The sequence below is a fragment of the Lactuca sativa genome, chromosome 3 (genome assembly GCF_002870075.4).
Source record: "Lactuca sativa cultivar Salinas chromosome 3, Lsat_Salinas_v11, whole genome shotgun sequence".
Classification (NCBI taxonomy): domain Eukaryota; kingdom Viridiplantae; phylum Streptophyta; class Magnoliopsida; order Asterales; family Asteraceae; genus Lactuca; species Lactuca sativa.
In genome coordinates, this window is record NC_056625.2 from 300,707,175 (window position 1) to 300,724,409 (window position 17,235).

The 17,235-nt window shown below is 38.6% G+C and overlaps 1 protein-coding gene across 1 annotated transcript; it reads right to left on the reverse strand.

Annotated features, from left to right (window-relative positions):
* Positions 1 to 402: 402 nt before the first annotated feature.
* Positions 403 to 1,724, reverse strand: LOC111919014 (fasciclin-like arabinogalactan protein 10). The gene has a single exon (XM_023914623.2). The coding sequence runs from the start codon at positions 1,709 to 1,711 to the stop codon at positions 422 to 424; it is 1,290 nt and encodes a 429-aa protein (XP_023770391.1). The 5' UTR covers positions 1,712 to 1,724; the 3' UTR covers positions 403 to 421.
* Between the last annotated feature and the right edge of the window lie 15,511 nt (positions 1,725 to 17,235).

Here is a 17,235-nt window from a genome sequence, read left to right on the forward strand (position 1 = left end):
AACGGATTTGATTTTCCAAAATTTCTAAATCAGTCTAATCCAAAGCGTTAGCGTGTGCGTTTAGCATTTTCCGAATCAATATCTATTTATACATAGAAACAATTTAAATTCAAGGATTCTTTAATAAAATTTAGAAAGTTACCATAATACTATGTAAATATTTATGGTAAAAACTGCAAACATAACAGAATTAATTTTCCAAAATTTCCATATCAAACGAATGCAAAATGTTAGCGATACGTCTGTGTTTGATATAATCAATGAGATGTATGAAATGCGATTCACATGAACATGGACTTCAAAAATCACTAAAAACCATTGTAATTTCCAAATGGATAATCATAATCCAATTAATCACTAATAACCATTAAAATTCCACAAATCAAACTAGGAAAATCAAGCATTAAACAACAATCAAACTTCAAAAGAAAATACCCGAAATTGATACGATAACCAGCACTAGGAAGATCGCCGGAACTTTACGTCTATCCCCACCGCTTACATTGTTGCTTCCCATGTCGGCGGTAGGGTTATCCGCCGGTGGAGCACCACCAACCGGTGATGAAGCTGGAGGAATCGTAGGAGCCGGAGGTGGTATCACCGGTTGGGTTCCGGCAATATGTGCCGGTGAGGGAGCAATTGGTGTAGAACTAGAACCCGGCGCTGTAGCAGATACTGATGGCGGCGAAGATTCCGGGGCCGGCGATGATGCAGCTGCGGGAACTCGTCGTTTGGCGAATAACTCCATCGGAAGAAGAACCTTATCGATCATGAAAATGCACACCGGCACTGCATCACTTACCATCTTTAGAACACGCGAATCGTCAACACCAGAATTGAGCATTAAAGAATTCCCGTAGGTTTGAATCGTGAAAGCAAACTTTCCGGCGTTGTTTGTGGCAAGCGTAGGCATTGGATCCTTCTCATTTTCCAAAGTAATTTCAGGAACATAACTTGGAATCGCATGATACAGTAACAACGAAACAAGCTCAGCGTTCGTCAAGTTGTTCAAATCCGGTGCTCCGGTGTACTTAAACGCTAAATCCGTCGGTGCAAACACCGTCAGCGCCTGCTCCGCCACCTTCTTGTATATATCCAGTACACCGGTGCTTTTAAGCAACTTCAAAAACGTCCGACACCTCGCCGCGTCCAACAAAGTACTAAAATTAACATCTAATGACTTTGGTAAAATCTCAAGATTAATGATCGGTGAATTAATTTCTAAAACAGAAATATTATAAGGAAATTCTTTCACACTTTTGGTATACAACGATTCGATCTTTGATTCTTTATCCGCCGATCCGAATTCGATTTTACCGCCTTTCAAATCTGTAATATTAACAAATCCGGTGCTTCCGGCGGCATTTCCGGTGGTCTGGTAGAGGGTGGTGGAGATCATACTTCCGCCGCCAATCGTCAGAAGCTTCGCCATGTCAAAATAATCCAAAAGAACATGAATGCTTAAAGCAGGTTTGACGACGGAAAGCGCTTGATTGGCGACGAATTTTGTCATGACGGAGTTGTTCAACACCAGAACAGTGATTGTTTCTCGTCTGTTGATCTCGTCGTCGAGTCTTGTTTGTGTGAGGTAGTCGTTGAAGACGCTGTATTCCGGAAAATCTGACAAGATATCGGTGATGTTGTGACCGGAGACGGCGGCGGCGATGAACCATAGTGTGAGGACTGTGATGCGTAAACGTAAAGGATACATGGTGGCGCACTTAGAAACGAAGGGGAGGGGGTTACGAATTACAAGGAGGAATATGATTAGTTCAAATGGTTTATGAGGGTTTAAGAGATTTTAAGTTTTTAACTAAGAATAGGTTAACTAAACCATGGTAAGATTTAAAAGTGGCCTAATAAAATGGAAACCAAAAGAATTAGCAAAAAGAAACATGTCATTTGACAAAATTTATACATACAAGTATATTTGTATTTTTCAATTTAATATTTATATATAATTATATTTTTATTTTTGTTAAAAAAAAAATATAAATATATATTTAGATCATCTCCAACTCTTATGCAGTATTTGAGATGGACAGAAAGCTTTTAAAAGTTTTTTATTTAAATTTTTTTTTAAAAAATAAGAGAAAATATGTTTGGTGATAAGGAAATATAACGTCTTATCCGGAGTAGGATAGAAACCCACGTGTGGAAGCTTAAGTAGCATACCAAAAGACTCATGAACACCGCCCCAAAGGCTGGTGCTTTAGGTTTGGAGTGATGTAAAGACGAACGAAGACAGCCAATGAGATTGAAGATGTGTCAGATTAGAATGTTTTGTGAGTTGTGGGTTTTTAGTCATTGGTGTAACATCCCGAAATCAGGTATATTTTAGACAAAATTACAAAAATGGTCCCTGTGGTTTGCCAAAACGAACAAACTTAGTCCCTATTTATTTTTTTGATGCGTTTGGCCCTTGAGGTTTGTAAAAGTTGCATTGGAGGTCCTTTTTCATAACTCCGTCTGTTTGTAACCGTTTGGGGTCATTAATGTGGGGGTATATTCGTCTTTTTATGTTTGGCGCTCATTTAAAATGGGATTAGACAGTGATACGCCATTAAGCTATCCTCTAATTAACCAGACTCCAAGAAACCCCCCTTCATCTCCAGTTCATTTTAGCTTACTGATCATCTTGACGATTTTTATTCCTCAATCCCCCGCATCCGATTTTAGGGTTAATCAACTAAAAATGGTACTGTGTATGTGGAATTTACGTAGTCCTCATACAATTGCACCTGACCTTGATAAAGATTACAGTGAGTTGTTTAATATTTTGTTTGGTGTTTCTTGGTTTGTATATTCAAAGCTCATCGATTTTTCTTTTTCAGATGGTCATGGCAATTTCTTCACTTTAAAGATACATCATGGTGGATTTTTTACAAAGTTCCCTGGAAGAAAGTACATAGAGAGAAGGTTGGCATTCTTTGACTTTGTTGACACTGATCTTTTTTCAGTTCATGATCTAAATGACATGATTCGTGAGATAGGGTATTCTAAGGATGACATAGTGTACTATCATTATAGAATTCCTAATCTAGACTTAGATTTTGGATTGAAGGCTCTAGGAAATGATCAAGACGTTATACCTATGGCTCAATATGTCCCTCAAAACAGCGTGATTAATGTGTACATTGAACATGGTTCTACAAGACTTCACACTTACTTCATGTCCCCAAGTAAAGTTGTTATTGAGAAACTGGATGATGATCCTTCTCCTGAACTTAATAGGATTAGGCCCAAGAAGAAAGGAATTGGTTCTTGTAGCAAGAAATTAGACACGAATGTCCCACTTAAAGAATCAGCTAATCAAGCACACAGAGAAGACGGTGTGTATGATTTTTCCATCTCCCTAGTTCCTTTTGAGCCAAACAAACAAGATGTGGTTAATGAGTTTAAGAATGATTCGTATTTCCCTGTACCAAAAGAAACTGATATAATGCAATAAATTACAGTTGATATTAATTTCCAGTATCATAGGGAAATACTAAATGATTTTGAGCCTTTTAGTAGTGATGGATATCAGAATATGGGTGAATTTGAAAGAGAGGTTGAAGTTGAAGAAGAACAGGATGAAAAAGATAAACAAGGGCATGCAGAGGATTCAAAAGATGATTCAGAAGAGCATACAGAAGAAGAGGATGATTCTGACTACATTGTTGACCCATAAGCTATTTTAGATGATTGGGAGGTTGATATGAGAGAGTTTAATAGTTGTATGGATGAGGTTGAATGGTTTGGACAAGGACCAAACATAGAATTAGATTTAAACCAAGATGATGATTTAGGTGTGATAAACAATGATGAGTTTGAAAGTGCAGGATATGAGGAAGACCTAAGGAAGAGAATGTTAAAAAACCTGAACAAGAAGGTGCTTTGTTCTTCTGGGGTAGTTCATGTTACACCATTTTTGTGGGTCAAGGTTTTAAAACCAAAAAGGATATATAGGGTCACATGAAGATGCTTTCAATAAAAACAAGGAGGGCTCTACAGATGTCCAAAAAAGAAAAATTGAGAGTAAGAGTGAAGTGTAAAAGGGTGGTTCCAGATTCCACTGGTGGTGGGCCCTCCACTGTAAGTAAAGTAACATCGAAGGACAAACCTATAATTTCACAAAAGGATTCTTGTCCTTTTGCTATTCAGATATCTCGATCTACGGAAGAGTAACAATGGTTGGTGAAGACATTTATTGATGAGCATTTATGCTTACAAAGTAGAAATGTGAAGGCATGTACATCTAGATACCTGGCAAGCACTATTCTCCAAAAATTGGATTCCGACCCTCGTATCCCAGTAACAACCTTACAAGAGGATCTTCAAATGGATTTGGAATTAAGCATATCAAGAATGAAGGTGTTTAGGGCTAAATCAATTGCAAAGGAACAACTGTATGGTGACTACGAAAGGCAATATAATTTGTTGAGAGATTATTGTTTGGAGTTACAAACCAATAAACCAGGTACAACAGTGAAGTTGGAAGTGTGTAATGAAGCAAATCTTGATGCTGAAACTCGTATTTTCAAGAGGATATACATTTTTCTTAGAGCACTTAAGTTGGGGTTCACATCTAGAAAAAGGGAATTACTGGGATTGGATGGATGTTTCTTGAAAGGACCACACCCAGGACAAATTCTAATAGTTGTGGGTCTTGATTCCAACAATGGAATATGTCCACTAGCTTATACAGTTGTGGAAGCTGAGACAACAAGATCATGGACATGGTTCTTGGAATGCCTTGATGGTGATTTGGATGTGGATGCATCATGCAACTTCACTTTTGTATATGACAGACAAAAGTTATGAATACATATAACATAAGTCTCTTTCAAAGTTGTAACAATACTAACTATAAATTACATATGTAGGGAATAATACATGCAATAGCAAAAGTGTTTCCAAATGCAGAGCATAGATGGTTTTTGAGACATATACATGAAAACATGTAGCCGCAATGGAGGGGAGAAGAGTTTAGAGATCACTTGTGGAGGTGTGCTACAAATACATCCATTAGACACTTTGAAAGGGTAATGAACGAGTTCAAAGATTTCAGTGCAGAGGCTCATGAATGGCTAAGTAAGATTCCTCCAGTTCATTGGGCTAAGTCTCATGTCACAGGTAGAGCCCATTCAGATTGTCTGTTAAACAATCTGTGTGAAGTATTCAACTCTAAGCTAGAGCATGGTAGGGACAAGCCTACCATTACCTGTTTAGATTACATTAGAGTGTACTTGATGAAGAGACATTGCATTGTACAAAAATAAATTGATAAAGGCAAAAGTATATTAACCCCTACTATAACTACTATACTTGACGCAATCAAAACAACTGCAAGCAAACATAGGGCACTCTTCCATGGTTCTGGAAAATATCAAGTGACTGGTATGATGTTTGATTAGTATGTGGTCAACTTGAAAGAGGGGACATGTAGTTGTAGGTATTGGGAGATAATAGGGATAGTATATAGGCATGGAGTTTGTGCAATATGGGAACATATTCAAAATGGTGAAAAAGCCCAATGATGTGCATGGAAGTACCCACTAATTTTAATACTTATAACCTAACAAACTTAGACTAACTATGCACTTGTAGGCAGTGTACCTAGTCAGATTACAGTATAACTTAGGTAAGTCGGTGTCGATCACAGGGAACGGTGTCATTAATTAATCTATTTACTACTAAATTAATCTAATTATTAACAAGCTAAAAAGGGGGTTTTTATCTGATTTTGCAAGATCATACTAACTTAACTCAAATTCAATCAATAATTTAAAGACACTCTTATCTAGTTCGAATCCACTTCATTCTTATGGCTAGCTTATAATTATATTATGTTGGTTATTATTATATTAGTGATTTAGGTCTAAATTTACCAATAGTTAATTAATTCATGTAAAACTATGTATGGTCACACACAATTAAACACAGAACCAATTATGTTTATGAATATTCTATGTAAGATTTATCATGCAAACACAATTATGGTCATAATCTATGTTCTCTAGCACAGCAAAGTTAATTACTTCAATTACTAACTAAGATTTTGGTTGATCCTAGCTCTAGCAATTTAATGTTCACTAAATTACTAGGTTATCAAGTTCATGCAATTAATGGTCACTAAGCTACACATAACATGAATTTAAGCAACTAAAGCAATAACATAAGCATGCTAGGTAACAATAAATCGAACACAAGCAATTCACCAACTAAATAAATCCATATAAAATTATGCTATTAATAAGTTTGAAGCTTCATCTAGCTAGATAAGAGTAGCTAGATTCAGCTGCTCATAGTAGCAACTAACATGATAACACAATTCAAATAAGAAAACATGTTTATAAGTATCAAACAAGTAAACAAATTATAAACTTTTACTCTTTTGGTGTTGAAAACCCTTTTCCAAAGCCTTACTTATGCTGTAAATTGTCTCCTAGAACCTTTTTCTTCAGCCAAAAGTCTCCCAAATCGTAATGGACAAAGGTATTTATAATATCTTCAAATTTACCGTTCACGTCATGAGAATTTAAGTCTCACGTCGTGAACTCGAGATAATCATATTCAGCAAGGATTCCTTCACCCGGATGCTTATCTTCTAACTCTCTCTACTCACGTCGTGAACCATCAACTGTTCACGTCGTGAGTACGTCTTTTGGGTGTTTTTTCGTTCTTATTTTCTTCAATCCCCCCAAAGTTCCAAGCATTGTCGCTTCTGGTCCCTTTCTTTGAAAATACTTCTATTTGGCTGCACATAACAATTTATCCTTATAAGTACCATAATTCTATGCAAATAACCAAAATATTTAATAAAATTGTAACACCCATAATCAGAAAGACCAAGAAAGGAAAGGAAAACCCTAAGTCAAAGGGGTCAACTCGTCGAGTCCAGGATGGAACTCACGATTCCGACCGGGATCCGGGTCGAGGAGTAAGTGACCGACTCGACAAGTCAGAGAGTGGACTCGGCGAGTCCGTTCTGGACTGTGAAACCCTAAGTTCGAGACTTGGTGCCCTATTTAAACGTCTCATTCTCTTCCCTAGGGTTCCTATACAGTCTCTCTCACCTAGAATACCGAACCCTAGCCACTACATCCATTTTGAGCAAGATCTAGCCTTGGTGAAGTGATTTGAAGCTTGGAAGAGAAGGAGGTTCATAGTAGTGCAAGAGGAAGACTTAGGTACAAAGTTAGTGTGGCTTTTCAGATCCTTTGAGGTAATAAGCTGACCTTATTGCATTAAGATCTATCTTAGGATGGAGATTTGGGCATTTTGAGTATGGAGGAGGTTTATTTCGAGTTTGGAGTAGATTTGAGGTTGCTACCCTAGATCTAGGCAATTAAGGATCTAGAAAGCCATAAAGTTTATGCCAATAAGTTTTTGGTGAAGCCCCTTTGTCACAAACCCTAGCTCAAGAGTGTTTTAAGCCTATAGCCCCTTAGGTTCATGTAAAGTTTGCAACTTTATGTGAGGAATATACTTTGGAAGAGTGGATCTATGAGTTGGAGCCCCTGCATGGCTCGAAAGGCCACTGTATGGATTAAGAACTAAAGCTACTCGGCGAGTCACATGGGTAGACTCGGCGAGTTGTATGATGATAGGCAGGAACTTGGCGAGTTGGAAGAACAACTCGGCGAGTCTGTTGAAGAATGTCGTGAACTCGGCGAGTCTGTTCTTGGACTCGACGAGTTGGATCGCAGAACCTCAACCTTTCCGGGTTAAGACTTAGATCGGTGATTTGAGTTGTATTATGGGAGTTTCTGAATTCATGGACTCGACGAGTCTTGGGGTGACTCGGCGAGTAGAGTCAGTCGAGAAGGTTGACTTTGACGAGGAATATACTTTGGCAAGAGTGGACTTAGACGACTTCTTGAGTTCTGTTTAGATCTAAATGTTATGTATATTGATATTTGTAGCTCGGGGAGCTAGTGGAGCAGCGGTTCAGAGAATTGCCGGTCAGCAGTTAGAGGTTTATTAGTAAGAGTTCCGCAGTGCAGGTGAGTTTCCCTTTGTGTGAATGGGTCTACGACCACAATGCCGACCCATGTAGTTATGAGTAGGAAGACCCGGGGGTTAGCCCTAGGCACTGTTAGCTAGTATGATATTCAGGACCAAGGTCCGATGTCGGGTGGGTGCCCAAGGAATGGTTTGCATATTAGAGTATACTTGTTGTCTATGTGATGCATGTATGTGTATGGTAGGAAGGTGAGTTTGGGCGAGGTCCTGTATCTCACCAATAGTAGAGTATGGACGGTGTTCCATATCTCATTAGTAACAGAGCAGGGCGAGGCCTGAGATAGGTATGGAGTGAGTGTGGGAGTGGGCCCGTATCTCACTTACTGTAGGAGCTTGGACGGGGTTCCACGACTCACTAGTGACAGGATAGGGGCGAGGCCCAAGACAGGCGAGGCCTAAGGACAAGAATATAGTAGGGTATGTTCAGATATGTGTTATATGCTAATTGTATTATGTGGTTAGCAGGCAGGGCCCAGAGACAGGCGGGGCCTAAGAGAAACAGATATGTATCTGGGCGGGGCTCGAAGCCATGCGGGGCCATTGTAGCAGGCGAGGCCCGGAATAGCAGGCGTGGCCCAGTATGTGCATTATGTGTTTATGCAAGGTATGTGGTAGGTTGGGGGACTCACTAAGCTTCGTGCTTACGGTTTTCAGTTTTGGTTTCAGGTACTTCCGGTAGCAGAGGGAAGAGCTCGGGGTGATCGCATGGCACACACCATTGATTAGTCAGCCTGGGATGTTTTACTCTAATAATGAAATTATGTTTTGGAATTAATACTCTGAATTATGTTATGCCTTATGATATGTTTTTATAAATATGGTTTTAGTAATGATTTAAAGAAAAATTTTTGGTATGGATTTTTGGGACGTTACAAAAATGTAGATCAATATTGCCTAAAACTATGTATAAATATGGCAATATCAAAATACCCCACACTTAGGCTTTGCTTGCCCTCTAGCAAATCTACTTATTTAAACTTAAACCTTCATCACTAGCATTACATAGAACAATCCAATTCTAGATCACCCATTATGCCAAGACCTCAACTCATGCATTTGTGTCTAATTTTGTTTTCCTAAATGACCCCCATACTTTAAATACTCACAATCTTCATAAACAATTACCCATTTCTTTTGAACAATTCTCATTTTATGCAACCCTCCGAATCCATCCTCAGAGAGCTTTCTAACCTCAAGATATTTTTGTAAAGCTACCCAAGCATACATAAACTAGAGAATTACAACTTTTTAGAAGATACCACAACTTGGAGCTCTTGAATTCTTCTTTTCTTTAATATTTGATCTTTCACTTCATTGAATTTACTTCTTTCATGATTTTTGGCATCTTCAAATTTTTATTCTTTAGAACTTTGATCTTTGATCTTCATACCTTGATAGCTCCAAAATTCTTCAAGATTTTTTTTTACTTTTCGGTAATTTATCTCTTTTTTTACATGTATAACTCACTTTTTTTATATCACTCAAAAACCTACATGCTTAAGCAGAGGCGCTTAACTTCAACCTTTATTGGTTAAGACATATATTTCCTGGATACATTTCAGGTTCAGGCTGATAAACATGTTGCATTCCTCAAACTAAGCAGGGTTATGTTTTTGTTCCATGATTTCACTAAAGTAAGGGAGGCCACAAATGCATTATCACGTATATTGGCTCAACTAAACATTTGAGCTCTTATCGGATCATTCCACTAGCAAGTACAGTTCAAATTATTACTACTAGATCCAATTAATAAAAATTTAAAATTTTACCAAATTATCTTGCAATTTACTTTTTCTACCCCATACCCCACACTTATTTCATACAATGCCCTCATTGTATGCTTAAAATAATATAAAAATTAAGAGAAGGGAGAAAAAGGAACAGACTCCCCTGTGATAGTTGCATGAGCATCTCTAAAAGTGTGGTTGAAATATGCATTTCGACTATTGGATCTCTTCAAAAATAAGAACTTGGATTTGATCTTGCAAAACCAGCCATCAATAAAAACTTCAATCTTCAAAAAGAATGGTGCAAGCCTCCAAATCATGTAGACAATATGGGAAAACATACGCCACATTGTATATTAGAGAAAACAGCCCATCGAATTGTCACAAAGGTGTCATAAGGAATGGTAGTAATTTCGTGTAATGAAGAAGAAAGGAACGAAATGAATATGGTGGAAATTCACAACTCACGACGTGAATGAGTACAGGCTCACGACGTGAAATCGCTGAAGCGCGCATTCTGATTTTCCTTGAAACCTTATTCATGACGTGAGAAATATTGGGTCACAACGTGAATCCTGGGTAAACCAGAATTAAAACTGCCTTCTTCCTTGTAAATATATATGCTCCACTCAACATCTTAACTAATTAAGACCCTTCTAAATGTAGTGTATTTTGATGACTCTTCTAACTACAACCTCTCTCTCGATTCACCCCACACTTTTCCAATTGTGGGTTGCGACTTCCAACTTCTAAACTTGAACGACACTTGCCTAAACGAACACGACTCTTAACTCGACCTTACTCCTTCCCCAAGACTCCTTAGCAAACTGAAAGTTAACAACCAAAGAAGAGCAAAGTAACATAATATCTTAAAGTCTTACAATCCAAACAAATTGAAAAACAAAATAAAAACAAACCAAACAAGTCTAAAATAAACAAAATAAAAGTAAATGATCAATCATCTTCATCCTCCTCGTTTGCTCCACTAGTGCCCGCCCCGTCGCCTCCATGTCCTCGATACTCCGTCCACCTCGGGCAAATTGGGTAATGATACCCCAAATGAGGCGGCTGCTTCACCCCAAGGTGTCGAACCACGTTCTCCATGGTACCCCCAATCCATTTGACACTCAATGATAATTGGTCAAAATAACCAGCCATATCACCCCCAAAAGGTGCTCCGACCATGGGTGCGGGTGGATGCATTGGCTGCCCTCTCTCTCCTCTTCCTCTCATGTTTCTTCTCCTAGGTCGTGGTTGTGGTTGTTGTTCTGTTTGTGTATCAGGCTGCTCATCACCCTCATTACCCTCATCATCTGAAGGTACTATTCCCCAATGCGACCCAAAGTTTCTGACAATCCGCATGGTTTCCAAATAACCTATGCCAAACTCATGCCCATCCACACAATTCATGGAACGAGTAACATTAGGGACAACCAAATGAAACGAGCGAGCCAAATGCGTAATAAATTTCCCTCCACAAATGGGGCTCCCCGGGCGAGAACTAGCTGCAGACCCAGCCAGAAAACGCGCCAAAAAATAAGGAATGTTACAGCACACCCCGGGCTGCAAGATACACCATAAGAAGAATACATTTTGCTTTGTTACTTTATCTCCATGCCTCTTATGATTGATGGAGAATGTGATGAAACGGTGGAGTAAGTGGTGGATAGGGGACCGAATACTACTTTCGGGAGACACTCCGGAATTAAAAATTTCGGATGCAATATTATGCCAGAAAGCATATCCAGTGACACCCTCCGTGTACCCTCTAGCTGCCTCACTCAAGAACATACCAAATTCGGGAGTTATTGCCTCTTGTCGATCATATAGTCCAACTCTCCAAGCAAATTCAACGAGGCTGCACTCCCGATACTCACCCCTAACCGGAATACCAAAGCTTGCGGCCAATGTGGGTGTTGGACAGTCTCCTAGAATGTCACTGTTGAGAAAAACTCAATGCAAAATTACTTATACACCCGCTCTTGGATCCAAAATAGTTGAGCCAACCCGAGCAAGTGAAGGAATACCCATCTCGAATATATATTTTTGTTAAAAACGGTGACAGCCTTTCCACGAGCCCGACTTCCCTCAACCGCGTCTAATTAATTGTAGGAGCAACTGCAGAGCCACCCTAATTTGTTATTCCATCAGGTTAAGATGTCGCAGGACATTGTTGTGGGAAAATTGTAAAACATGTGTAAACCCGCAACTCCAAGAGGTGCCTCATTCTAGGACCCATTTCTGCAAAAACAAGCAACAAAGACAACCAAAAGAAACAACCTACAAGTTTATAAATAAAAGAAACAGAAAATTGTTCAGCCAAGAATTCACGTCGTGAATTCCTAAGAATTCACGTCGTGAGTTCTTCATTGATGTCAAATTTTGTTCTCTTCCTGTACAAATCGGCCAATACAATGCTGGGGCTTTACTCCTATGGTATTTTCGACCATAAATCATCAATATTCCAAGGCTAATTCACGAATTCTAGGGTATATTTATACATTTCAACTAACTAACAAACCTTAAACCTAAGTTCAACTTTTAGAGAAGAATTATACTTAGTACTTAAGAACCATTACCTTAGATTGAAGTATTACGTAAGCACAAAGGAAAATAGAGGGGTTGTCGGCCAATATCGGACGGAGGGGACCAGCTGCCGTTTTCACTTCGTGAGGAGTAAACAAATGGTAGGTCAAACTGATTCCTTATCCTTTAATATGTGGTCCCGAAGTTCCAAGCATTGTCACTTCTGGTCCCTTTCTTTTAAAATACTTCTATTTGGCTGTACATAAAAATGTATCCTTATAAGTACCATAATTTTGTGCAAATAACCAAAATATTTAATAAAATGTAGATTAATATTGCCTAAAACTATGTATAAATATGGCAATATCACCCAACAACCTGAATATTGGGTGCATCCTTATTATGAACTAGAAACATGGAGGGCAATGTACTCTAACAAAATAGATCCAATCAATGGCAGGAGCATGTGGCCAAAATCTATATGTCCAACCACTCTTATACCCCCTACACATCATACAAAAGTAAGTTGAATGTTAGTTAACATAGTTTATTATTCATCCAGATTTATGATTTCCTTACTATTTTTGTAGGTTGGAAGGCCTAAGAAAAAGAGGAGGAGGGCTATAGATGAGCCTACTAAGCAGTCAACAAACCTATCTAGGAAATTCTTGACTGTTACTTGTTCCAAGTGTCGTAATAAAGGACATAACTCTAGAACATGTAAGGGGCAAGGAGGGTCAAGTCAGAGAGCAGTGGGTGGATCAAGTTAAGGTGGTGTGGGTCGATCAAGTAAAGATGCAGTTGGTGGAACAAGTCAAGGTCCAGTGGGTGGATCAAGTGAAGTTGTAGTGGGTGGGTTAAGAGCAAAGAAGATGGAAAAGGGATAAAAGCCTCAAGTGCAGAAAGTGGGACCTAAGTGAAGTTGGATACACATGAAAGCATGACTAATCAAGTTATTTGGCTACTTTTTTTTAAGCTTATAAACTTGTATTGTTGCTTTTTTCAAACATGTTTAATCTAGACAATTACATCTTTTTGCAACCACCTAAATTAGTGATGTAATTAAGTTGATACTAGCCATATTATGTCATGCTACATTTCTGGTTGTAATGATCAATGTGGTGAACATTTCCAGTTACTTATCATGTTTTGATCTTGTGTGTTTCTCATTCCATTCCATTGTTTGATAAATGACCAAAACTCATTCCATTCCATTGTTTGATAAATGACCAAAACTCATTCCATTCCATTGTTTACTTATAATGTTTTTATCTTGTATTTTTCTCATTCCATTCCAATGTTTGATTAATGGACAAAACTCTTTCCATTCCATTCCAACATTCTTGATTAATGACAAAAACCAATGCTTTAGAATTACCACAATACAAAATACCATTAAACTGATTAACCAAAAGCATACATTACATTAAGATTCTAATACATGAAATCCCATCCCAAAATCAACTGGTAATATCCCATTCCAGTTCTATACACCCATCTGACATTACATATCCAAAATACATCCCAAAATACACTGACCAAATACAACCCTAAATCCAACTACTACTTAGTGCATACATATATAAATGAAAAAAAAGAACCAAGACAGAAGAAGCATCCACTTCACCTTCACAGCATCTGCATGAGCTTGACTCAACATCATTTGTACATTGTTTAGTTTCCTTAGCAAGCCAAGAATCACCTCCACGACTCTATGACACATTGGATCGTCCGCCTATCCAAGAAATGGATGGCTTCGACCGTTTCGAGCACAAGACCAGAATCGCCTTCCTAGGTTGAGGTTCGTCCAAGATGTGACTCTCACAGCAACACTTCCACACGTACAAATCTCCGTTCTTGGAAGAGAGGAGAGCTTCGATTTTTTAGAGATGGTAGCTTGATTTTTCTGAACGTTGGCTAGGGATTTTTAAAGGGGGTGGAGAAGGTAATGTGAAAATACCAAAATACCCCCATATTTCTTGAACTTAGTCACCCAAACAACTACAAACTGACGATGTTATGAAAAAGGACCTCCAATACAACTTTTACAAACCACAAGGGCCAAACGCATCAAAAAAATAGATAGGGACCAAGATTGTTACTTTTGGCAAACCACATGAACCATTTTTGTAATTTTCTATATTTTATTATCTCTTGAATCTTTATCAAAAGTGGCATATTTGGTCCCTCAAAGAAAAAGACTTGCAAAAGTGGTAGTACACAGGGTGTACATATGTGTACGCACAACATACTCATACAGTGTGCATGATTACGAATGGCCAGCTAGTACGTTGGGCGTACATGTGGTATGATGGACGTACTAGCCCGGATGTTAAACCCTAATTTTAAGGGTTTCCCCTATTTAAAAAACATCATGACTTCATTTCTGGTCACCCTTACCAGCCTCCAACCCTCTAATATATCCTAATCTCGTGTGAGTTGCTTGTGTGTGAGATATTGAAAGTTTTGAGTGTTCTTGGCTCTTGTAGTAGAAGGAGGCTAGAGAAGAAGAAGAAGAAGAAGAAGGTGCTAGCAAGCTTGAAGATCTAGAAACTTCCCATCTTTGTGCATCATTTTCAGGTATAAAGTCTATACCTTGGCAAGTTTTCTTTAAGATTTCTTTGGTTTAAAATTTATGAGCTAAAAGTCCTCAAGTTTGGACCTTTATGAGTCTGGGACTCCCCAGAAGGTTTTAGTTGTCCTTTCAAGAATATTGGGACATTTAGATTCATAAAACTGCTTGTTTGATCTTCCTATTTGGCTAATGCATGAGTAAAGTAGCTTAGAATGGATGAAGTTATGCTTTGATCCTTTCCTACCCATGCAGTTGGCTTACAACCAACAACTTTATGGATTAAGATGTCTTAGATTAGTCAGATATGTGGTTGGGTTGGTTGTGTTAAAGGATTAAGACACTAACTTGGTGGAAATAGAGGCAGACGGAGTATGTCGAGCGTACTCCTGCGCGTAGACTGATCCTTCCATGTTGAGAGTTGGCTCCGTTGTTCACCCATCGTAAGGATTGATACGCTCAGCGTACTCGCTGAGTGCTGCCTTTTGTTGACTTTGACCCTTGATCAAGATGTGGGGTTTTTGGACCATGAGAAGGGCAAAGTGGTCCTTTTTCCCTTAGAAGGTTTAGCCATGGGATTTGGACCCGTGAGTTGGATTTTAGACCTTAATTGTTACTTAGGGTTAATTATTATGTTGATTAGGCGGAGTCTAGTTCCAACAGTTCAGGCGTGTGGTTTACTAGCTGTCGGTGTCAGGTAAGTTTCCTCACTTATTCTCACTTGTGTGGTAGAATAACCGTATTTGTGATGGCCAGTTGGGTCTTGCTGCTTTTATTATGTATTACTGATTATATGTGACTGAGACTGTTGATAGTCTCTAGGGTGGTTGATAACCCATCGGACATGCTGTTAGCTCAATGAGACTGTTGATAGTCCCCATGATTGTTGATAATCTATAATTGTTTATTTTATGGTGTGTTGTATGTGGTATTTTGGGGAACTCACTAAGATTTATGCTTACGGTTGTTGATTTTATGCGGCACGTACTTCTAAGGACTGCGGGAAAGCGAAGGTCTGATTGTACACACTCGCTGGGATGTTTGCTAATAGGACATATGTGAACTCTGATATTGTGGAAATGAATCTTTTGAATAATTATGTACTTGAAATCTTGGTTTGTGAAACCCTGATTTTGGTAACTTAAAATGAAAATTTTGTTTTGAAATTTGAGGTGTTACAATTTGGTATCAGAGCCTTGGTTTGAGGGATTTGGATGAACCTCAGGGTGATTCCAAACTCAAACTAAGGATCTGAAAGATTTTTAAAAACTTAATAAGGAAATGAAGATTTTTACAAGAGAAAAACCCAGAGAAGCAGTGTGTACAATCAACCAGAGCTCGAGCGACAGTTTCCCAAAATACCATATTCTACATTATGAATATTGCAGAGTAGATTTACTATGAGCTGGTAGAATTGCATGCTAGTTAGATAGGCTAAGGAATCTTGCAAAGATATTGTGGTAATGTTGCCTAATTTGTGATGCCTTAGCCTAGGAGTTCACTTGTAACACCCCGAATCCAGAAGACCAAGAAAGGAAAGGAAAACCTCAAAATCAGGAAGCGACTCGTCGAGTAGGTGGGATGACTTGACGAGTAGGAGCACGATTTGGGTCGCGGGTTAAGTGACCTACTCGACGAGTCGGGGGACCAACTCAGCGAGTTGGTCTGGATTGGAAAAACCCTAAATTCAGGACTTGGTACCCTATTTAAGGATCTTATTCCCCTTCTCTTGGTCTCATCTCCAGCCTCCAAGACCAGAACCCATAGATCTCGAAACCCTAATGCTTGTGAGCCATTTTTTAGAGTAGTTTGTATTCTTGAAGTCAAGAAGAAGAAGAGGAAACTTGAAGGCTCAAGGGAAGGCTTATGGATCCAGAAGTAGCTTCTCAATCTCATCATTTTCTGGTAATCAAGTCTCTAACTTGGTCATTAGTTCATTAGATCTTTTCTTTTCCACTTTTATGAAGATTTTGGTCCAAGAATGGTTGCTTTTGGGATTTGGACACTCCCAAGCAAAATCTATTTAGATCTGGAAGTATTTAGGGTGGCTAAGGTGTAAAGGTGCAAGCTTTATGTTGGATTAGTGTCTAGGTCCATAAGTATAATTGTTATATACTTGACCCGACCCGACATGGTCCATTTGGGTTGCATGGCATCATGCATTTGGATAGACTAAAATGAGAGAAATGACACTTAAGGTTTGTTAATATATTATAAGTTCTAATATATTAATAAGATTATTTAATTAGTATTGATCTAGAATTAATTAAGTGATCAAAAGAAGACTAATTAAATATATGGGTTGATTGTGTAAATCATCCATACTTATATAGTGGGCTAATGCTCCATGGATTATCAAGTTGGGCTAAAGCCCATAGGATGCTCCATGGATGCTCCATG

Coding starts and splice junctions, on each gene's coding strand:
- LOC111919014 (XM_023914623.2), bottom strand. CDS start 1,711: ATGTATCCTTTACGTTTACGCATCACAGTCCTCACACTATGGTTCATC.